Genomic DNA, 24,041 nt, shown 5'->3' with positions numbered 1-24,041 from the left:
AGAAACTAATATATGTACACAATAGATGTGTTTCTAAGGCAAAAAAAATGAAATTATATTGGACCTTATGTTGGCTCACATTGAAAAGCAAATAAGGGGGAAAGCATAGGGGGAAAAAGTCTTTATTTTCATAGTAAAGTTTTGATTATAGGTTGTTTCTGTTATATATAAGGTGATCTGCTCTATGGGATTTTTCAATTCCAGAATAGTAGCAATTGATATCACATTTCATTTTAAGTTTTTGTTTTCTCTGATCATATCGTTACTAAAAGAACTTGGTTTAGGCACAGATAGAGCAATAAAATATTTGGACAATGTGAAGCACATAACAGTATGGTTATGTATAGTTCTGTTTCATTAGAGGTTTCACAAGTACCTTTGGTCTGAAATGATACTGGATATTGACTAATGTATGTGTTAACCTCTAGGAAACAAAGTACGGATTTGCCCTTTATTTCATTTTAAAAAATATCTGTTTTTACTGTGAAACCTTTGAAGGTCTTTCTGAACTTGCAATACAAACAGTTCTAAGTTACAGGTAATTTTTTGTGTGTGTTTTCTTTTACAGAAAGACATACTGTCATCGTCGGCTTAACTTTTTAGAATCCAAATTTAGCTTGCATGAGATGTTAAATGAAATGTCTGAATTTAAAGAACTAAAGAGCAATCCCCATCGAGACTTCTATAATGTGAGAAAGGTAAGTGTGGGAAGGATTAAAGGCATGACGTTATTTTCAGCAGGAGTTCCAACAATTTTGCTTTTTTTTGGTGTGAGGTATAGATGATATGCATGAAGTTGTGTGTGAATACTATTCAACTGAATTATGTTATTTTCAGAATATTATTTTTTTCTACATATTAACACTCACGAACATTAACCTGAATGCAAGTGTGTTAAGGGGATTATGCTAAACTCCTCTATTTACTTTTTCAGAATCAAGGGGTTTAACTGTATGTAGATTGCTTTAAAGGAGTGAAACAGTCAATCAAATTAAGCTCACTTGGATTATGAATAAAAGCATCCATGTGGAGGCTTAATTGAGTTTAGTTAATTCACTTAAAATATAGCTCAACTGCATTTTCCTGCTTTTGTGTAGATAAGCCATAATAAACTGCAGTATGAACAGCTGTATATATTCCAGGTAAAAAAAATCACTTCAAATTGAAATTGCATGTCTTTAAATGCATGTCAAAAGATCTATGGAAACTGAACTCATGTTTCATACTGCCATCGGTATCTGGTTTTAAAAAATTAAAGCCTGCACAATATTACAAAAAAAACCACCATACTTATTAGAGTTATATTCTTAGCTGCATCTGATATGCACTGGGATTTAATTAGGAGACAGGTTAGGGGAATCGTAGGAGCTTGTTTCATTTCCTACCACATACTCAAGGGAGCTGCATTCTTTTAAAAGCATGGAATCAACAGTGTTATGTTGCTTAGTTCGCTTCCCTTTCTTCAATTTTAAAGGATGTTACTGGAGAGAAAATGCTTCAGTTTCATAAGTGAGATTTCTTCACAAAGCAGCAATCGTTGCTGGTGTTTTTAACCGTTTCAGGTCCATTTTGCATTGTTTCCGTACACAATTGAAAGAGGTAGTCCTTACTTTATAACTTTGAAATTTAGATCAACAATCTGATCCTTCTTGTTATGTTTTGGTTTGCTAGTACATCAAAAAGTCAGTTAGGCTTTTCTCTATAGTGTCCAGTGTACTGGCTGCTGAATGTTTGCTACTGTTGTGGTAATAAACTGTCAAGCACAAAATCTGCTAAGCAAAAGTGTTTGATGAATGTATCTCTGTCTCTCACATGGCCAGAAGCAGATGGACTGTTAGATAAGTTCTAATGAATTTCACGTTTTTATCTGTTATGAGTGTGGATGGGAGGATCTGTTAGCTAATTCACTCAAGTGGCCAAGATTCAAATCTGAACTTGTTGGCAGTTATCTTGCATAACCCTAGCCAAGATAATTACTCCATGCTACATTCAGATAAAACACTTGCCTAGCTGATAGAGGTGTTAATAATAAAACATATGGTGACTGAGAGATGCAATGGACAGGTGTGGATCAGATAAATCCCTTGGCAATCAGTCTGAGTAGAGAGAAGCTTTACTTGCTCAGTTCAACTTTTAAAAGCAACTGTTCAATGTCTCTGAGCATGTAATTATTTTCTAATTATCTACTAGTAAATAAGCCAGTCTACAAATGAATTAATGTTGTTCAGAAGCACAAAATGTGCATCAGTCAACACTCAAATTCAAGAGAGAAGGAACAAGCTTGCTCTTCTCTGTCAGACACTTGTCCTACTACTAGATATTGCTTAAAAAAAATCTTGCAGCACAGAGTTAATCTTGCTTAAACCCTTATGGATAATATTTTTATAAAGCACTCTCTGTGGCAAGTAAACTGTATTGTAGACAGAGTTACTGTAAGCCCACAAATAATCATTTTATCGTGCTAGTCTAAGCGATGTTTGGATCCATAACTCACCAGAGGTGCTTCTTTAATAATAACAGCATCAACAGTGAAATTTATAATAGGAAACGGGCACTACTAGGGCCTATATTTTCAGGATGTCTCTCTTTTAGTCAATGCTTAACAATACAAACTGCCCGTTTGCAAGAAATAAGATTCACCTCCTGACAGAGTTGTTACTCAAGTTGTTGATTACATCTATCAGACACTAGTATGGAAATACTGGTACAATCTGTTTGCTAATGTAACTGATGGAAAATAACAAAATTAAAGCAATCATGAATATAGTAGCAAGGTCTATCAATGGCACGTATCACTGTATTTAGAAAGGCACAGGAGAAAGCTCGTCAGCATTATTTGCTGACATGACAATTGGAGTTTATTGTTCTATTCCCTGCCCTTTTCTTTTCCTGGTTTAGTGGGAGTTATCCAGAGAGCTTATCAATATAATAAATCCCAAGATAAGATTTCCATTAAGTAAGGGAAGTGTATGTATATATCTGAGGTATTGGACTTGACCAGAATGCAAACAGGGAGATGTTTTGCACTGATCAAGCTGGAATTGGAAAATAACCCTATAATAATGACACAAACATTTCACTACACAGATGAGAGTCCAAAGGTGGTAAGATAGTGTGACTCACTCCACTTGGCTCACCACAGGAGGTGGACAACTGTCTGTGTAGGAGAAGGCTAACTTTACACAAGACTTCTGAGTCTGCCATTAGCAAGGCTCTCCCACGTTCTCCAGCCAATGCATAGCAAAGTGCAGTCACAGTGACTGCTACATAACTCCTGTTTGGCTGCATCGGGGATGAAATATAGTAGCAAGTTTAGCTCCACAGCACAGAGCTGAGTTCTAGCCTTTGTGTACTAGGGTATCTTGTTTTCATAAGCAAGGATGCGAGGTTTTTGAGCTGGGCTTCAAACAGACCGTTTGTCCAACAGCCTCAGATATTTGAGGGCTGGTGGTTCAGCCTTTCAGCTGGAATATGCCTTCAATGTAAAGGAAGTATGTTGAATATTCTTTTACTTTATTAAGATGTTGCTAATTGCAGGAGGAATTTACTGCGCTTTTTTGGTATTGGAGTGGTTTCTCTTAATAGGAACTTTGGTTTGTCTGTATTGTTCTTTTTAGGGGAGAGGTTGTTTGCCTTTACCTTTAAAAGAAAAAAAAAAAGGAAAACATTTGATTACCTAATATTTATTTGCTGCCTTTATGAAGTGTATCTGTGTACTGCATTGATAGGTGTCCTTAACTGCAAATAGCTTTGATATAGTCTTCTAAAGATGAAAAATTGATGGCCTAGTTCTCCTTCCATATGCTTTCTCTTTTCAGCCGTTATTTCAGTGTGTCAGTCAACCAGACCTGAGGATATGACACATTGCCCTAGAGCAGAAAATTTTGTGTCTTCTGCCTTTCATTGTCTATTACAGAACTACAAGTAAAGAATTAAGCTTAATGAGGAAGGTTATTGTTTCCCCTTTGAAAAGTTAATGCAGTGTAAATATATTGGTGAGCAGGGAATCTGTCAGTGCAACATGGAATGATATCCTGTCAATCGGGTGTTGAGGCTGCAGGGAATTCCCTGGGAAGTCCACAAAGCTCATAGTTATTGGGGCAGAAGCATGCACAAGTTGAAGTGCACATATGCAGAACACCAGGTAGTTTACAGTTGTGATGTTGTTAATCTATGCACTGAAATCTATCCATGAAATTAATGCGACTTGGTGTTTTGTGGAGGTCTGAGAGAGTGGGAGCAAAGGGAAGCAATGCAGGAAGAGAAGGGAGGCAGAGCGGCTTAGGGAAGGGGGTGCCTCCGAGGTGTGGTTGGAGGGCAAAGGGAACTCCACACTGCGAGCTGTACACAGATGTAACCATATTGACTGGAAGTACAAATGTTTCATTCACAAAGTGTGCAGACAGAATGGCATGGGTGCTCAGGTCAACAAGGAAAGGGCTGGTCTGAAATGAGAAGGTGCAGAGGAAGACAGGATGGCTCCATTACTTGGAGAATTGCTGAGGGAAGGGAATTCGACCATCCGTTGATGAAAGAAAACTGATGTCTGCCACTGCTTGAATGGACGATGAAGTTAAAAGAAGTAAGGAAAGCTTTGGGTTAACCATTATCTTCATTTGGTTAAAAAAAAAAAGTTCACACAAGGCATATGTGTTCCAAGATAGGCGTCTGGCAGTCATTTTTTTTCTTCTTTTCATTGAAGGTTAATGTGACCTTGCATAAAATGCTTCCTCTTGAGGGAGAGGAGAAAAAGAACTGCAGTCAGAGAGCTTGGCTAAGGGTGTGCAGCTGAGTGTTTTTTATTTTTTCACTAAGGGAAAATTGGGATGGAGTGGCAGTGTAATAAATCTGGACATGCAGGTAGAATGCATGCAAGTAGAAGCAAATAAACCTTGTGCTAGGGGATTGTTATTCATGTCCCAGAAAAGACTAAGCTTAGTTAATGTATGAAGAATAGGATAGTACCAGCTTAAGAATGGGACCAGTTTTGTTTTTAGGGTGAAGGAGAAGGCAAGGGGGCCATTTGTCACTCTTATTTAAAGGGAATAGGTTCCATTTTTTTTAGTAGTTGCCTTTCATAGTAAATAACAATGAGTTTGGCAACAATTCCCTAACATGATAATGTTTCAAATACAAGTTTTAAAAAATTCCTAACCAGAGCAGACTATATAAGCTATATATATTTAAGCTATGGCTAAAGGTTCTATGACTAGCTGCTTCATTTGGATGGGATTGCACCCTGAATTGTGAAAATGCACAATAGCATACAGACTAATATATTACATGCTAGGCAAGGTCAAAGCTCAAGTCATTAAAACCTTTCAAAAAAATTAAGTAGCTCCTAAAATGCAGAACGAAGAAAAAGCTGTGTGTTACTCCATTAAATTGTTGTTGATATAAAGTTCCTGGATGTGTAAACGTTAGAATGTACTGGATAGTTAAAGTAGCCAAAGTACTGCATCTTCTCTGATAAATGCATTCTCTGGTAGAAAGTCTCACTCTCGGGCAATAAATATATTTCGAGAAGGGGAGGGAGAGAAAGAAAAGAAGGCAGGTCTTGGTTCCCAGGGAATAAGCCGGATGTGGTTAGCTTAGCTCTAGAGCTGTGTGTGATATGGGTATGGGGGCTGGTGAGGATTTGACAGGAACTTGCAAATTGCAGAGGCACACTTGAGAAAATTATTTCTCAAAGAGAAGCAGGACTTTAAAAAAAAAACGCAGTTACTATTCTGTCATCTGATCCTTGCATACAAGCAAACAAAATAAACAAAATGTCTCCTTGCTTTCCCTTACAACAGTAGCTGAGTCATGTTGATTTAAAGGAAGAGGAAGTGTTGAAGGAACAGGAATTTCAGTAGCTGAGCCACCACTGAAACTACCATGTTCTGAAACTAAATAAACTGTACTTGTTAAGGTTGTCTGTAACTAGTACTGTATGCTTATATATTGCTTTCTCATGAAAGAAAGCTTATTTAGAGCTTATGTATCTGTTAACTGTTATTTAATTCTCCCATATAAGTTAACCAAACCTGCTAGTACATAGAATTTCATTGGTACAGGACCAGGTTGTAGTAAACAATGTTTTTCTAAAACAGAAAACAATCCCTAACTTAAGTAAATATTTATAAAATGCACTTGGGTTCAAATGTCGATACAAGTACTCTGGGGAACATAATAATATGTTAAGCAGAGCTGGTTTTACTATTTTACACACAGTAGTGCTTCCTGTGCATTAGTAGTGTACCTGCAGTTGTGTACTCTGAGACAGGACTGGTTCTTGCTTCTCTTCATGCAGCTGTAGTGTCTAGCACATGGAACTGACAGGTCTTACAAGACCAGCTTAAAGAAGGGTTCTGCAGGAGTAGGAAGCAACATACAGTCAGTTTGTAATGCATGTTTCAAGATTATATATCACACGGACAGGATGGTTCAGGTGTTAAGTCTAAAAAAGCACCTCAGAGTTCCTCTATCCTATATATTTGGTAGGAGATGGTTTGGAATCATAGTAAGTAACATTTTACCATAAAGTGTTATGTTTATATAGCTGGTGCACAAGGCACGTGTTAGAAACAGTGAAAGCTGGGACTGTTTCTACCACACATCCTTGCTGTTGCAGCCCTCCGTGTCCAGCTAGTTCCTGGGCTGGAGGCTAACATGAAGCTTAGCAGGCAGCCCGTAGCACTACTGAGCTAAAACTGCTTCTGCTAGGATCTGGCAGTCTGGATTGGAGAGCAGTTTCAGAGTCTGTCAAACAGTTCGCAGGGCTTTTGCGCTTATCTTTTTGTCAACTGTGAAAGCTAATCAGGACAGTGTCTTATGGGTTATTTGTGTGTGTGTGTTTTGTTGGTTTTGCTTTTAAATTGATAGTAACTTGTTGCTAGAGGCATTTCATTATTTTGCCTAGGCTATTTTGCATTTAGGCTATTCTGTTTTTCAGTCAGGATGAATTACTCAAGGAATTTCACAGCATATGTACCTATAGGTGCTGCTTCACACACACAAGATACTTCTGTGCTTTTAAATTCCCCATTATCCCTGCTGAAGCCTATTCCTTCCTTTCAGGTACTTAGTCCTCATGAAGTTATCAGCATTACCTGCCTTTTCATAAAAGCAGAAGTTGGGGAATATACCTGATTTTATTTCTTCTATTCTTTATCTGTGTAGTTAAAAATACTGAACCCTTGGCTGCAAGGGGACCGTGTTATTCATTGCACATACCTGCTGGAGGCAGAAATTACACATACTTGAAATGGAAAACTTAAACCAACAAGCTCCCAGACCTCACCAGTTGTTTCTTTGGATTGTGATCTATCTAATACAGGCTGCTCAAATAGCAGTGCAAAGAAAAATATCAGTGGAAGCTGGTTTGTTCTTGTCTTTTTTTTTTTTTTTTTTTAAATAGGCACTCCAGAAAAAAATGGAGGACTGCTCTCGGTCCTTCTGTGAAGCTTGCACTTCCCTCAGTGTGTGAACAGTTCTGAAGAAACTGAAAGACCTGTCAGTATTATAAGTTGCTGTATTGTGATTAAGCTTGAAAAAAGTGACAAAAATCTCTCATATGCATGAGACCTGAAATGTTTCATGTGGTTGAAAAACAAAAATGACTTATGCTTTTGGAAGTGGCTGAGAATTCCAGGTCCTTTCAGTCAGAGAAGATGGTTATAAACTATGGTTTGTACCTAGAACAACATCATTGATTCATGGATGAAATCTGTTAAAGGATACTAAAGGATCAGACCATTCTTTAAGGAAGCCTCGTTTTTTTTTCTGAATCCAAATTCTGTGATTGGCATTTGTAATGTATCTTGTTGAAATATTTCTTATATAAAAAGTGAACTATTAACTGATGGTTACTTTATTTTATTGATAGCTCTGATGATTGAATAATCCTCCCCAAACCAAACTGTCAGGGTTCTGAAACATTTTGACTTGCTGAGGCACTAATCCATTCATTGCTTAAGGAATATTTTAGAAGGCTTTAGTCATTGTTGTCACTGACATACATCAATTAACAAAGTAAGTTTATATATAAATATAACAAGCATGAATGACCTTATTTTGATTTCAGGTTGATACTCATATCCATGCTGCTGCTTGCATGAACCAGAAACACTTACTGAGGTTTATAAAGCATACATATCAAACAGAGCCAGACAGGATTGTTGCAGAGAAAAAAGGCAAGAAGATGACCTTAAAGCAAGTCTTTGAAAGCCTTCACATGGACCCTTATGACCTCACTGTAGACTCTTTAGATGTCCATGCAGTAAGTAAGATACCAAAATAAGAGAGAAAAAACTATGTTTACTAAGTGTGAAATTCTCTTTTCTGCATTTTTTTCATAACATTAAATCAGAATTTAAACTCATGCATTACTTCACATGTTTGAACTAAGCACAGTTCTTTTCTGTGCATTTCGTTTCTAGGCAGTTTTATTTATAAACAATTTGTGTACTTAAAACCAAGATTATTTGTGGGTTTTTTGTTTTTGTTTTTTTTTTTTCCTTCTATAGGGTCGTCAAACATTTCATAGATTTGACAAATTCAATTCTAAGTACAATCCAGTTGGTGCCAGTGAGCTGAGGGACTTGTATTTGAAAACTGAGAACTACATTGGAGGTGAATATTTTGCTCGCATGGTCAAGGTAAATAATTTTTGTGTTTTTCCAGCTGTAGAGAAATAATGGTTAGTAAAAGATTTGTGATAACTGTATCTAGAGTTAGCAGTGTGGTTAAGTGATTCTCAAGTATTAAGCTTGCTCTACCAATTTATCAGAAAGGCCTCTGCTAAGTCGGCCACTGCTGCTTCCTAAACAATTGTTTGAGCTCTAAACTGTGTATAAGTTCAAAGCAGGGTTGTGTGCAGTTTCAAACTAATGGGGAGCTGCCAAGACTCAAATCACTGGCTTAATATTTTGTTAGGATGTAGTTGGCTGCTGCTAGTTGCTAGGGAAGGGAAGACGTAAGAAAGCACCTCTACAGAAATCTGTATCTGCACACATATGCACAGGCTTCAGATTTGCTTCTTACAACAGAAGAATTAGTTGTATTCATGAACTAAATATCAATGATTTTTAGATATATACGAGTACTTGTCTAAAATTAATAGCCTTAAAATTACTTACTACCATGAGTTCTAGGTCAGATTCATTAATGCTCTGCTTATTTTACGCAGTCATTTATGATGGTATAAAGTATTACTGTTCTGATTTACCAGTTTTGGACATATATGTATGTCTTGCAAAAATATTCGGAATAGTTGCACAAAAATTTTGTCCTTTAAATTTAGGTGTTATAGTTAGTTATACTCAAATGGCATTCTGGTAGAATATTTAAATACCTAAAATAAAGTAAAAAAAAAACAAACAACAACAACAAAACAAACAATGAATTAACAGACAAGCAATTCCCTTTAAGGAGTAACAGTACAAAGCTATGCCTGAGGAAAATACAGTGATGAATATACTACTAGCTGTTAATGATCTTCAGTGTCCATACTAAAGCAAATCTATTTATTGTTCAATAGGAAGTAGCCCGTGAACTAGAAGAAAGTAAATACCAATATACAGAACCCCGATTATCCATTTATGGACGGTCTCCTGATGAATGGCTGAACTTGGCAAAATGGTTCATTAAACATAAAGTTTATTCCCCAAATATGCGCTGGATAATTCAGGTTCCCAGAATCTAGTAAGTAATCACGAGTTCTTGGTAATCCTAAGAGTTTGAAATCATCCTAATGAATTTGTTTTAATTTCTGATATATTTTTTTTAAATGGCTTATGAGCTGTTCTGTAGCTCTATTTATGAGCAACAGCCTGGGAAATTTATTCTTGACCATTGCTGACAGTCTGGGGGTGGAGGAGGAGATGGGGTTTAAATGTACTCTTATGAAGCTATTCAAAACAACTGTGAAATACTTTGAAGCCTGAAGATACTACAAACAAAAATCACAACTGGATGAAATTAAGTTGCATTTGCAGGCAGGGTAAAATGCAATTCAGTAATGAAAATAAATTAACTCTTGAATTCCGTAAGGGAGCAGAAATTGCTCTGCAAGACCATTATCATCAAACTTCCTCAAGACTAGTGACTAAATGACAGTGAACTTAGAAATGCAACCTGCATTGTTATGATTTGCAAGCTTAAATCAGTATTAGTACTGCTAAGTTTTTAAGCATCCTTTGGGACTTCAGGTCCTTTATTAAATGTGTATTTAAAACTGTGTATTGTAACTAGTACAGTCTCCCATGATGAGTTTGCCAGCCTTAATGGCTGAGCTTTGTGTTTTGAAATTGCATAGTTGGAATATGAGTAGAGAAAGAGCTGTCATAGTCTCATGTATCTCCCAGAGTGTATATCTCACTAAGGAGAAAGTTCTCTCCTTTCACAGAATCGCAGAATCATCTAGGTTGATCCTCCAAGATCACCAAGTCCAACCTCTGACCTAACACTAACAAGTCCTCCACTAAACCATATCCCTAAGCTCTACATCTAAACGTCTTTAAAAGACCTCCAGGGATGGTGACTCCACCACTTCCCTGGGCAGCCCATCCCAATGCCTCACAACCCTTTCGGTAAAGAAATTCTTCCTAACATCCAACCTAAACCTGCCCTGGCGCAACTTTAGCCCATTCCCCCTCGTCCTGTCACCAGGCACATGGGAGAACAGACCAACCCCCACCTCACTACAGCCTCTTTAAGGTACCTGTAGAGAGCGATAAGGTCGCCCCTGAGCCTCCTCTTCTCCAGGCTGAACAAGCCCAGCTCCCTCAGCCACTCCTCGTAGCACTTGTTCTCCAGACCTCTCACCAGCGCTTCCACTAAGTCATGCATTTAATGACTCACTGAACTACTGCCTCTCTTTTGTGAAAGCCTCACTAAACCATAACATTTTACTTTCATTTAGAGTAGTTAAAACTAGAGAACAGACTGTCATGAGGGGTGATTCCTTATCTCCCCTTTTCGTACTTGTATTGCTGTAAAGGAAAGGGTCATTGTTCTTGAGACGACATTTACCACTGCTTACTTGCACTATTTTTGGAGTACTCAGGAACTTCTGCAGAGTCTGGATGAAGCAGAATGCCAGGCAGTGCAGGAAACAAAGCACAGAAGCAATCCCTGCCCTGACATTAAACTTTGGATTTCTCAATCCTGGTAAAACTGAAGCCTTAAAATATAAACAGAAATGAAAGGAAATGTGAAAACTGATGAAAAACATAAGATGATTAAAGAATAGTCACAACTGTGTGTATTTTTTCCCCTTCAGTGATATATTTAGGACAAAAAATATTCTGCCTAGTTTTGGGAAGATGTTAGAGAACATTTTTGTACCTTTGTTTGAAGCAACAATCAATCCCAAAGACCACAAAGAACTGCACCTTTTCCTCAAATATGTAAGTATGCTCGGATATTCTGTCTTACATGAAATGGAGCCTCTCCTATTCAACACAGCTGTTGCCAGACACTAAAAGAACCTTTCTCCTACGTAGAATACTTATTTCTGTTTTAAAACAGCTCAACAGCTATTTATTTGTACTACCAGTAGTCCTCTGTATAATGAAGGACCAAAAAATGTTCACATGCTCTTGTGCAGAGGGAACCTACTGATCTGGTACATGAAGGAGCTTACCTCCTTTTTGGAGGTCAGTCTCAGAGGTGACTGAAGGGAAACAATGTGTAGATCCTGATGGGGCTCAGGAAAGATCTGGTTGACCTCATTAAGAGAGACACCTATGAATGTATCTCAGATCAGAACTCAAGCTTTCCTGGGAGCTTCAGGCCTACAGCTGCTGTTCAAATAACAAAGCAGATGAGTTCAAAGGGTTATAATCTGTATCTATGACATTTTTTTTCTTTTCCCCTCGACCCATACTGTTGTGCCTTGTTAAGATGGAGCGCTTCTGAACACTGTAGCATCAGTGGCAGGACTCATCTTCCTGCTTAACAGGAGGAATGTGCCATGTTCATGCTTGTTCTTTATTTGTGCTTCTGCAAACCCTGCATCACAGTAGAACTAGTTTCTGGAGTGAGCGTTGCTGTTTGGGTAACATTTCAAAGAAAATATTCTATTGCTGTTGTCTGCATGGTGTGGTAGAAGGGCAGAACAGCATAACTGCTCGCATAAGGAGGGAAACTAGATGCTTTGTGCAAACAAGTCCTGAAACAAAAGTAAGTAACATCAAAGTTTACTTCTTGAAAGCACTAATTCCTGTGAATCTCATCTCCTACAGGTGACTGGCTTTGATAGTGTTGATGATGAATCCAAACATAGTGGCCATATGTTTTCTGACAAAAGCCTTAACCCTGACCTCTGGACCAGTGAGAAGAATCCCCCATATAGCTATTATTTGTATTACATGTATGTCAACATCATGTTGCTGAACAACCTTAGGAAGTAAGTAGTCATTTGCTCTCTTACGAGTTTCTGGAAAGAAAAAAACAGTTAGAATCTTGGTCTCGATTGAAGTCTGTGTCTAAATCATACACCTTTGGAAGCAAAGCTTATCTCAAACAATTTTAAAGAGTCCAAGAGGAGTACATGATTTATTCTGAAAATGTTAACTGTAGACTTAACTTAAATGAAATACTCAGAAATTGTAAAGGCATCAGGTTAATATCTTCATTTGACATTTGTGTATAAATTCCTTAAATCTGAATATACTTAAAACAAAAAAGAAAGAAATAAAAGAAACCCCACAAAACTGACTTGTTGGCCTTTGCTCAGATTCACAGTGGATTTCCAAACCTAACATACTTGTTGGTAGCTTGTTATCTCCTGGTGATTTTAGAGATACAAAGTTGTGAAATGCTAGTTTAAGGGCTGCTGCTGTTACTGAAGACAGAGGAAGCCATAAATATAAACCACACATCTGGCTAATTAACTTACACGTCCTTACTGATTCATTCAGTTTTATCACTTTTGATACCAATGCCTAGGCAAGTAATGCAGGGATGTATGATTCTGAGCATGAAATCATGACTGTGAAAGCAAATTTTGTCACTGGCTCAGTTAAGCCTGAAATTCAACTTGAGGTTATGTTCCTGAATTTATAGCTGATCTACACAGCTGACTCAAATTGAGGCACAGGGAGGTCATCCATTGATATTACAGTATCATCACTTACCCTGCAAGGATTTGGTTCATTATTATTTATAAAATGTTGGGGAATTTTCTTATAGGAGGTACATAAACTATCATTTTAACAAGTCTTATTTGAGTTTACAATCAAAATGTTATTTGTCCTCTCCTCTTCCCCTCTCCCACTGCTACCTTAAGCATTTCTTTCTCTACCGCCCTATATAATCAAATCTCATAATAAAAACATCCACCTTAGATTGCTTTGTACTTATAACAGAAAGGCCTAGTTGTTAGATACCTGCTGAGTTGTGTCTTGTTCATTACAGAACTAAAACTAAAGTCATCCCTTCCTTCTGACTTTCTCTGCATCCTCTGTAGTGTACACTTTTTGTCTTTTCAAAAACAGAGATTCTGTCAGAACTTACGCATTTCTTTTTAACCTCAAGATCATTTCAGCTACCATTTGAAAATCTCCCTAGGTAATCATAAAATCATCTTTATAGCTAGGTGAGACAATGAAACAATTCATCAACAAGTCAGTAAAACTGTTCACCCCCCTGAACCCAGTAAGTATTTGAGACATCACAGCCAGTCCGTTGCAGGACTGTTTTACACTTTTTGTAATACTATCTACATCAGCAAAATTAGATTCCATCCTCAGATCCTTTCTCAAGAGAAGCATTACTGACCATCTATCCTCAAATTGCTATATTCTCCAGCAGTCCTCGTTGAAATTCTGTTTTGAACACCCCAAAGACTTGGGGTATGTGTCTGCACTGTACAAACAGGGTCCATTATAACTTAAAACAGAGCATCATTTTTAAATATTGATGATACAAATAAAATGGTTCTAGAAATTACAGTGTGAAGTCTAGCATAATAACTAAAATTCCCAGACCAACTGTTCACCCAGTAGTTAAGCAATTGCTACATGAGATGTAACTGGGGAAGGAGAGAAGGAACACACATACATCAGGTCGTGGAAGAGACTTGAATAGAGGGACCTTCCCTATTTGACAGCAGCAAAATAGGCTGATGCGTTGGCCTGATGGGATGTCGTGCCAAGCTGTATGAGAATGCATGTATTAAAATTTTATTTAAAATACCACATTAATGATAATTATATACATAACAGATAGATAATAATGCATTTCTTGTTAGTGGAACTTGGTTTTAATCTCCTCAGGGAAAGAGGCATGTGTACTTTTCTGTTTCGACCTCACTGTGGAGAAGCTGGGTCTATCACACATCTTGTATCAGCCTTTCTGACAGCAGACAACATTTCTCATGGATTGCTCTTGAAGAAGGTATTGCTTGCTTGCTCATCTAAATTAATCACTATCTGCTTAGGCTTCAGTCACTGGTTCAAATAGCAGTCACCAAGTTAACTTATCTGGACAGTCCCAAATTAATATTCTTAGCATGGCATAAGTTACTCTTTACTTTGATCATAAAAGAATAAGCTCAGCAGAGCTTCCTACTTCTTATTTAAGCTATAAAAACAGATATTTTACCACATGAATATTTTAAAGCTCTGTCTTTATAGGAAAGATCTGAAAGAACTGTTCTTATATGTCAAGGGCTTGGTGACACCTACTTCTGGTTACTCTATGCAGAACTTAAGTTATAGTGGAAAAAAACTACTTTAGGTTGTTATTACTCCTTGTTTTAGATCTTAGAATTATTTAAGAAAAGCTCTAGTATTTTTCTGCACAGGGACAAAGCTCATTTTCCCTGACTAACATCCCTGTGCTTCAACATTCATAAGGTTTTGATTATTTATATCTAGAGTAATTGGGATCATTTGATCATGAAATTTAACATAGCAGTATAACATGGCAATTTTGTATATACAGCTTGACTGCTGTGGCTAGGACAGACATTTCTGGCATATCCATAAATACCCATCATACAACTCCTCATCCCCAGGCCACTGTTTTGTAATTAAAATAATTTGTCAGTAGGTGGCAGACATGAAACATGAGTGTTGTAATTCTTCTGAAAATTTTCTCATAAATCGAATTTTCTGGTTAGTGTTAGAAAACTCTCTCTGTATTTTACAATGTATCCAAGAATAAAGAATAGTTTTGTCTAAAACCATGTCTGACGTTATCCTCTGAACCACTGATTCCTAAAATGAGACCCAGACATAGTAGTACTAAGGCTGTACATGACCCAGAGTATTCTTCTCTTCACTCTCCTGCTCAGCTTGGGGGGAAAACCTGGCAGAACAGATAGATAATAATAATGAAGGTGCTTGTTAGATTCACTGGTTGCTTGAGCCAGAAATAGTAATAAATAAAGATGAGGTGAGCACAGATTATTTATAGTATGTGCACAGCAACACGTAATGTCTAATAAATCACAATTATTTTTGCTCCTCAAATTGGACTGCAGTTTTGAAAATAATGAATGGCTTAGCAGTTTTGATATATGTGATGTTATTTGTGACTTCAAGCTTGTGGGGCAGGTACGTTGTTAGTATCAAATGCAGCACCCTTAATAGTCATATACACTTTCTAATTATTTTTAAATACAAGGCTGCAGGTTTTTTTTTTTGAGGAACATAAATTATTTTTATAAAGATCAGTAACAATTTACAATTCAGATTCTTAAAGTATTTTCAGAGTTTAGTGTCAACATAAATGTTTTGATCTTCATCCTCCCACTGTAATATTGTTTCCATTTTCCCTAATGGAGATGTTTTTTTTCCCCACTGTCCCATAATACCACTCAATGTTGACTGTTTTTGTTTGTTTGTTTTTGTAGAGTCCTGTCCTCCAGTATCTTTATTATCTTGCACAAATACCCATTGCCATGTCTCCACTTAGTAACAACAGCCTGTTCCTGGAGTACTCAAAAAATCCACTACGGGAATTTCTACATAAGGGACTTCATGTCTCTCTCTCTACAGATGATCCTATGCAGTTTCATTATACAAAGGTAAGAATTGCAAAAATCACTTGTCTTCAGATTTGGCAACAGTGTACCTCATAGGCCCAGAATGACCTGAAAGCTGTTTTATACCATTGCTTAGGATATAAAGTTCCATGTCTTTCAGTCACTTCATTCATTATTCTTCCTCATTCTCAGTCTACTGCTCACTATTAGGTTTCAGAGGGAAATGTCTAATTTCCTAATTATGTTTCTTTTGTACTCTTGCCTCTCCAGTGTTGGCTGTTGAAGTATAGAATGAAGGATGAGGCTGGAGGGAGGTTTGAGCCTTCATAAACAATCCTCTAGAGTGCCAGGAAAGTCCAGTTTCCTTACTAATAAATCTGGGGAAGTACATTACTAAAACACCATGTGGAGTTTCTGACGATCACATAAGCTCTTTGCTCAGTGAACTGAAACTGAGTTTTGCCCTTGGGTGGCCTGGCAGGGCGGAAATGCCTGGTCACTGGTTGTTTTGATGCCCCAATTTTGTCATCTTTGATGCCCCAATTTTGTCATCAGCGCAGACCTGAGTCACGCTGTGCCTTACAATGACCCATACGTTGCTCAACTGTCAGTCTTCTGAGGGTGAGCCAAGCTCTGCTGTGCTTCACGCAGGCTTGCTTCTTGCCCATGATATACATGCCTCTGCTAGAAGAGACAGAGAGGTGGGAGCTTTCTGCATGGATGTAACGCAACACAGTCTGAATTACACATGATGTGGGACATCCTTAGATGTGAGAGCCCACTAGAGCCAGACCCAACACCCTTGTTGTAGGGGAGGTTAGAAGTGAGAAATTGCCCTGTCTGTCTATGTAGCATATTCACTAAAGATTTAAGCCTAGATCCTCCAAGATTTCTATATTCCCCAGAATCTCATTTGAAATTGTCTAATAAATGCCTTTGAGGATCTGGACTACAGGCTGCAATTTCTTAGGCTAAAATAACTCGATACCCAGTGCCTATTATTTAACAATCACCCTTGGAAAATTTTAAATAAACAATCCTCTTTGTTAATAGTTGTGATGTTAATGTATTAAACCTGTAAGTTTTCACAGCTATCTAAACAGCATGTATAAATTCCTTAATTAGTAATGACTGCATATCCGCATTTACATTTTATTTGCATTATTTATCATTTGATACTAAACATATTTTGGTGATACAGGAAGCTCTCATGGAGGAATATGCTATTGCAGCCCAGGTGTGGAAACTAAGTACCTGTGACTTGTGTGAAATAGCAAGAAACAGCGTGTTACAGAGTGGATTGTCAGATAAGGTAATTGTGGCTATCTTTTGTGAATATTAGGGTGAGTAGGAAGTGAGAAGCCAGTAGTCTGAAAATTAAATAGCAGGTCTTTATGTGATGTACTTGTAATACATCCCTATCCTCTTTTACTGAAATATTTGCAAAATATCTATGTAGTCTCACATTTAAAAAGTATCGAAGTTGTATTTTTCCTCATTAGCTTTGTTTTGGAATCCCCCCCAATGTGCAGAGACTAGGTACCTGTTTATACTCAGGTCTCGCTCTACTCCCAAAACTTTAATCCTTTAATCCAGTATGCCTCTGCAAGTAATTTTATACATGTCTTGCAGTAAGTAAAAGTAAACTGCCTGTCATTAAGCAAGACTTGTTTTTAGCTAGTAGTGAGTATTACATGAAATGTTCTGTTTCAGACAGGCAGTCACATTACGTTAAATCCCCTTCTTGCTTTAAAATTCTATAAATCCATGGCATGCTCTTTAAGACTTAGTTTAGAACATCCTCTCTTTTGCATCCCTTTCAGACACTCCTTTCAAGGAACAAGTATGTGAAGGGGCTTTGCAAGTATATTCTGTTGTGTCTTCCAGTATTCTCTAGTGACAACTACTGATCTTCCTCTTGTGCAAACTTTTAACAAAAGAAACCTAAGCCTCTCTTTTTTGACTTCTCACTTGAAAGACATAGTAGTGAAGACTAAACAATAGTACAAAGGGTTTTAGCAAGCCAAACTAAATGTGCTGCTGACAGTAAATTATATGTATAAATGTTGACTTTAAAATCTCCAGAAGTGGTTAAGACCCTGATGTAAAGGTCAACGGCCAGCTGGTTAAAGTTGCTCCTTCCACTTGTACTGGAATTGTTCAACTATATATCCAGTTATGCAATAAATCACAACAGTTGAACTGATTTTTCTTCCTTTATGTTTAATCATGTTCACAGGAAAAACAGAAATTCTTAGGGTTGAACTATTGTAAAGAAGGACCTGAGGGAAATGACATTCGAAAGACAAATGTTGCACAGATCCGGATGGCTTTCAGGTATGAGACACTGTGCAATGAACTTAGCTTACTATCTGATGCTATGAGAACAGAAGAGATTTCTACTCTGTCAAAGTAGTTACAAACTCAAAGAAGCCAGAACATTTCATTCCCAAGCAGGATGAGATGCTAATTGAATCATCTGTTGTTGATGCTACCAAGACACAACTGAACAGTATGGAGAAAAATAGAGTAGCTATGGAAGGCAAACAGCATTTGCTGCTTTCTTTTACAGCATTATTCTCACTGCAAAAATTTCAGTTTCTACAAACAGTAGGGTTTGTAAGACTGCTGTAAATATTAGATGCAAACTCAGAATTATGTATAATTTGTTTCGTACAGTCCTAACTGTGCATTATATTGTAGCTTGCAAAACTGCAGAGATTATAGATAATGCATCTGTAAGATGCATCATAGGATACTGCAGATGCTGACAGAATACATGTACATGCACCTGTTTTTGTCCTGCAAATCTCAGTAGCAATCATGGCATTTACCAATTGGAAGTTTAAACTTCCCTTTTACTCACTAGCAGATTGTATGTTGTGTATAATTTAGAGGCTACCCTCTCATTCTGGAATGTGTCCTGACACAATTTTTACCTTAATGCTTCACCAGTTAAATTGGAAAACAAGAAAAAGCAAAATTTGGTAGTCACATTTAGTGACAAATTAATTGTTTCCTGTTGTCATGTAGGATATCTGTGAAGAACAGCAGATTAATGCTCTTTAATCTAATAGGTAGAAAACACGGTGTCAAAATTGTCACTACTGTACATTGTAATAAGAAGTGTAATTACATTATGAAACCTTTGTCTTGTAAGTTGAGAACACTTTTTTATTGCTTTGTAATCAGAATATGTGGGTATGCCAGTTCCAATTACTTGAAAATTTATGCAGATAATTTTGGTTGCATGTAATGAGAAATTTTTTACTTGAACAAAGGAAGTGTTCTTACAAATCAGTGGTAGAAACTTCAGTCCTGGGTTCTGATCCTACTTCTGATGTCTTCTTACAAATTTGTGTTAGTTTTTACTTTAGTCAATTACAGAGTTGAATGAGAAGTCAAACGATTTATACAGCGCTACCCCACTTGAAAGAGGTCATTTCAAATGTGAACTTACTATTTATGACAGAGTGGTTAGTAAAATAAATACAGCTACTGCAGTATTTATCACTTTGATTCTTTTTGATTCTTTTTTCTATTTGAACATCCTTCTTAAGACAAAGCTTCACTCAGAAAGGAGTAGAAGTAATATTACAAGGTAGTATCTCCATATAGTAGAAATTACAGGTAGTTACACACCAAAAAGGATTTCAAGGCTAGGGGCAAACAGAGGATGTAGATGCCTGTAAATTCAGTATTACACTACTTCATCTGAAGGCCTGTAGTCCATAAGCTAAGATCCTCAGCCTACAGTTAGAGACCTGGATATCTAAAACAATAAACTGGGAGGTTAGGCATCTTAGAACAGTAATTCAGAACTAATGTGTAAAAAGCAAATAACTAAACTTAGTCAATTAAGCCTTAATAGACCTAGAACCTTGCAAGCTTTTACCACATCAAATATCTCATGCCACTCAAGTTTCTTGGGCCAGGCCCTTCTCTTGGACACCTACATCCTTCCTTTCAGGAGCAGATCAAGTCTTACTTTCCTTTATAAATGCAGACAGAAGGTGTGTTGGTGGTAATACCTAAACTAAACAACCCAATGGTATAAACATATGTATTTATTGAAGACAGGCTCCACAGGCTGTAGGATCTGAAAGCAATACCTTCAAAGACAATTTCTTTTTTTTTTTTTTTCCTATGTACCTACTGTCCTGAATGGTGATTACAGGAAAATAGCCAAGTGAGGGAAGGAAGAATTCCCTCTCATGGCCTGTAATTGTACAGACCCGTAAGAGCCCCTTAAGAGAAATTAACCTGAAAAAAGACTCTTAGGAAGCAGCCTGGAACTAAGGCTGCTGCAGGGTGCCCTGGGGAACAGGAACAGACTTTGGGTCATTCAGGGAGCTGCAGTGTTGGCAGGGATAGAAGATGAATTCTTTGTCCAAAATATGGTTGCAGGCAGGTGGCAGAATTGTCCTGAGCTCTTCAGCCATTTAGCCTAAGGTCTCATTGTTCCACTAGTGCCATATGTTTAATTCCTCATGCAGCTAGCACTGCAAACTAGTGCTATATTGTTCAACTGTGTAACGTAATGTTGTTCTCTTAATCAACAATACCTATTGGCCTCACTGTTAGAAGTTTCTAGAAGCTCACTTAACAGATGTGGAAGGATGTGGAACTCGTGGAACAGGTCCAGAGGAAGGCCACTTAGATGATCGGAGGGCTGGAGCACCGCTCCTATGCAGGAAGGCTGAGGGAACTGGGCTTGTTTAGCTTGGAGAAGAGAAGGCTCCAGGGAGACTTCATTGCGGCCTTCCAGTACTTGAAGGGAGCATCTAAACAGGAGGGGGAATGCCTGGTTACATGTGTTGGTAGTGATACGTCAAAGGAGAGTGGTTTTTAAGAACGATGGGAGATTTAGGTTAGAAATTAGGAGGAAGTTTTTCACTCAGAGGGTGGTGAGACACTGGAACAGTTTGCCCAGGGAGGTTGTGGATGCCTCATCCCTGGAGGTATTCAAGGCCAGGCTGGATGCAGCTCTGGGCAGCCTGCTCTAGTGGCTGGCAACCCTGCCTAGACAAGGGAGGTTGAAACTAGATGGTCTTTAAGGTCCTTTTCAACCCAGGCCATTCTATGATTCTATCATAATGCATTATCAGGATTCAAGAGTGTAATTTTCTTACAATGGTCTGAGTGGTTACAACCTTTTTTTGGTACCTTTTGGTAAAATGCAGAAGTCTTGTCTTCATTAGTACAACACCCTAATATTATAAACATAACATTGTTTACTTGAGAAAAGCAAGTGTATCCACTCTGATTCAGCAACGTGTTTTGTTTAACAAATTTAACTTTCAAGTATTTTTCATCTCAGAATCATTGTTTTACTTGAGCTGCTTCACCTAAGCATTGCTGTTACAGCTTCTTTTGTCTTTTTTTTTTTTTTTTTTTTTTTTGTTTTAGTTTTCTTGGCATTATACTATTGTATGCTCTACTACATGTTCTGCTTCCCTGACCTCAGAAACATCTGGTTCTAACATGGTGGTAGCTTTTCAAGACAAAACAATAAAAAAAATCAAAAGACAAAACTATTTGAATCTTTCAGTATTCATTGTTAAGAGACACTAATGTGGATTTTTGACAATGGTCATTTGTGTGTTATTATTACCACACACTCTCCTTTCAGTGCATTCTTGGGTGATGCTTTTAAGCGTAAATTGAGCTAATAGTGTTATATTTAGGAAAACCAATGTGCATCCTTCCAGGCATCCATTACTACATCTCTTCTTGTCATCTTTCAATTTGGAAAAGGTTACTGATCCTCATGTTCCAGACCTTGAGTGCTTTTTTTTTAAATTGCAGTTTTGTACTAGTGCGTTGGCTATTTCAAATAACCTTGCAATATTAGGATATGTATGTAATGAAGGGCAGATCCGGCGTTGGAGCGTTAATGTCATCTGAATTACTGTTGGACACATTTACTCAAATGTGAGCCTGCTCAAATGAAATTGCTGAAGTAATTTCTTCCCAGACAGTGTTGAGATCCAACCTGGTTACACCACTGTTTACCTTACCCAGACAGAAAACAGAAGGGGACTAGAAGAACATCACTGTGGGTGGTGATTTGTTAGGGCGGGGGAGTGCTTCAGAATGGGAGAACAGCCTATTTTCTCATCATCTCATTGGTGTTAAGATTCAAACATTATTCAAGACTTCCTTAAATCTGGTAGCTCAGAGTATTTTACACTGTCACCTAAAATGGTTAATTATGGTTATTTGGTATTTAAAACATATCCATTTGAACTACTTCTAGTGATGCTCTTCCATTTTCTTAAAGAACTTTAGCAGATTTAAGGCGCTTACTCTGCTACCGGGTAATGCAAGTCTTTCTTCATACCAGACCTATCTTACTTTCTCATGTATGTCACTGCTCTTTAATTGTGGCTAAACCTTTCCATTCTGGTTGCCTTGTTAACATTTTGGCCTGAAAAACGGGGGTAAAGGAAGGGATGTCTGTGAGAACTGCTTTTTCGTTCTGTGCCTGGGTTAAATGATGTTTATCTTTGGTTCTCGTGGAGGCATTAAACATTACATTAATAAATAAATGAAAAAATCTGGATAGTATTTTTGTGTGTGTGCGCCTTTCAATAAAATTGTGGCTGCTGAAAATCTTTGCATTTAAGTATAACTAAAAAACTGTAATGTAACTGTTAGCATTACAGAAGATGAAACCAAAGATAAAGGATTACCACAGCATGAAAATTGGGAAAACAAAAACAAAAAACACAAAACAGCAGCGATAGATACAGATAATAATAAGCATTATTTAGAAAAGGAAGCAAATGTTTAGCTCGTTTAAGGCAACCCAGTGTTAATGAAAACCAGTTATGTTGATTTATCCCAGCAGAAGACCTGGCATTACATCCCAAGGTGAAACTGTATTGCAGGGCTACCAACCCTGTATCTTCTCTCCGTGCTCATCCAAAGTGGAAATCTGGGTGGGGCATACTGCAGCTCTTCTGATACTGGAGACTCAGCTTAGTGCTAAAGTATGAGTCAAAACAACTGAATTTGGGAGCAGGAAAGCAGTTCTGAAACCCACAGATGAAACAATTTAAGCACACAGAACAGTCTTATCTGACCAAAAAATAAAAATAAAAAAAATCAACCAACAAAACCAAGAAGTTTATAAGTGACAAACTGAAATAAATAGTTAATAGCAACATTAAGATTCTGCTGCAGTAAAGATGACTTCTGAGGGAAAGAGTTTAACACAAATCACTTTTTTCAGTAGAAAATAAAGATTTTGCAGAGGAAAATTAAAATGTGTCTCTCTGTACAAACCCTTTGTTGCTTTTTTTGAACAAGCTGGTGTGCATTAAGCACAAGAGTAGCAAATTGGGAACATATGTAAATGATTAATGAATATTTCTCTCCTATATGTCTCAAAACATGAAATACCAACATTAAGCATATGTACTATGTATATATATATGTACTAAGTAAGTGTGAAAAACAACACTGCTAATGCATTAAGCATTAACTATGGCTAAGAAGTATCCTCCAACATGAAAAAACACTTTTTTTAAGGTCTGTTACAAAGTGTGGATGCATCCATTAGTGTGGATGCATAGACTTCTGTACCAAAACCCTACCTTGTTCTACACACAAGCGAACTCCTGAAAGGGAAGTTTCTGGCTAACTTTAGGTTCATTCATAAAAATACTGTGTATTTCCAAATATATTAAATAAATAATTTGAATCAAAGAGAAGTGCTCATTTGATTACCTGTTGAATAGCATTCTTCACACCACCAGCCTTAACATGGGGCACAGTTCCATCCACATTCCCCAAACACTTTTTTTTTAAAAAAAAAAAAAAAACAAAACTTCACACCTATGAAGCTTATGCACAGAGCTCAATATTTTACCCTCAATAGCTAGGTTAGCAAGGTAAGCAGTCACCCACCTCCTAATGCATGAATGGACATCTCAGATAATAAAAGTGAAGAACTTGTCAAATCCATTACAGATGTAACATTGATAAGAACAAGGCTAATTTACAGCAAATTGCGTATCTGGTGACAGAGCTCTGGGGTTACTTGAGAAGACCACTG

At 37.4% G+C, this 24,041-nt stretch overlaps 1 protein-coding gene across 8 annotated transcripts in view; it reads left to right on the top strand.

Moving 5' to 3' along the window:
- Window positions 1-22,549, top strand: part of AMPD3 (adenosine monophosphate deaminase 3) — a 35,944-nt gene extending 13,395 nt beyond the window's left edge. For 4 of the 8 annotated variants that reach the window (XM_084521582.1, XM_084521581.1, XM_084521583.1 and 1 more), the window contains 10 exons: window positions 569-698; window positions 8,069-8,263; window positions 8,511-8,642; window positions 9,524-9,687; window positions 11,267-11,393; window positions 12,231-12,394; window positions 14,265-14,385; window positions 15,848-16,021; window positions 17,181-17,291; window positions 18,219-22,549. In XM_084521582.1, coding sequence (XP_084377708.1) covers window positions 569-698; window positions 8,069-8,263; window positions 8,511-8,642; window positions 9,524-9,687; window positions 11,267-11,393; window positions 12,231-12,394; window positions 14,265-14,385; window positions 15,848-16,021; window positions 17,181-17,291; window positions 18,219-18,395 — 1,495 coding nt within the window. In that variant the 3' untranslated portion in view covers window positions 18,396-22,549. Of the gene's footprint in view, window positions 1-568; window positions 699-8,068; window positions 8,264-8,510; window positions 8,643-9,523; window positions 9,688-11,266; window positions 11,394-12,230; window positions 12,395-14,264; window positions 14,386-15,847; window positions 16,022-16,249; window positions 16,504-17,180; window positions 17,296-18,218 lie in introns of those variants that run through there. The other 4 variants (XR_014693749.1, XM_084521584.1, XM_084521586.1 and 1 more) reach the window with 4 other exon arrangements.
- The last annotated feature ends 1,492 nt before the right edge of the window (window positions 22,550-24,041 follow it).

The sequence above is a fragment of the Aythya ferina genome, assembly GCF_964211825.1.
Source record: "Aythya ferina genome assembly, chromosome: 5".
NCBI classification, from domain to species: Eukaryota; Metazoa; Chordata; class Aves; order Anseriformes; family Anatidae; genus Aythya; species Aythya ferina.
The sequence above is the reverse complement of the archived record's forward strand: the minus strand, read 5'-3'. Positions and strand labels throughout refer to the sequence as shown.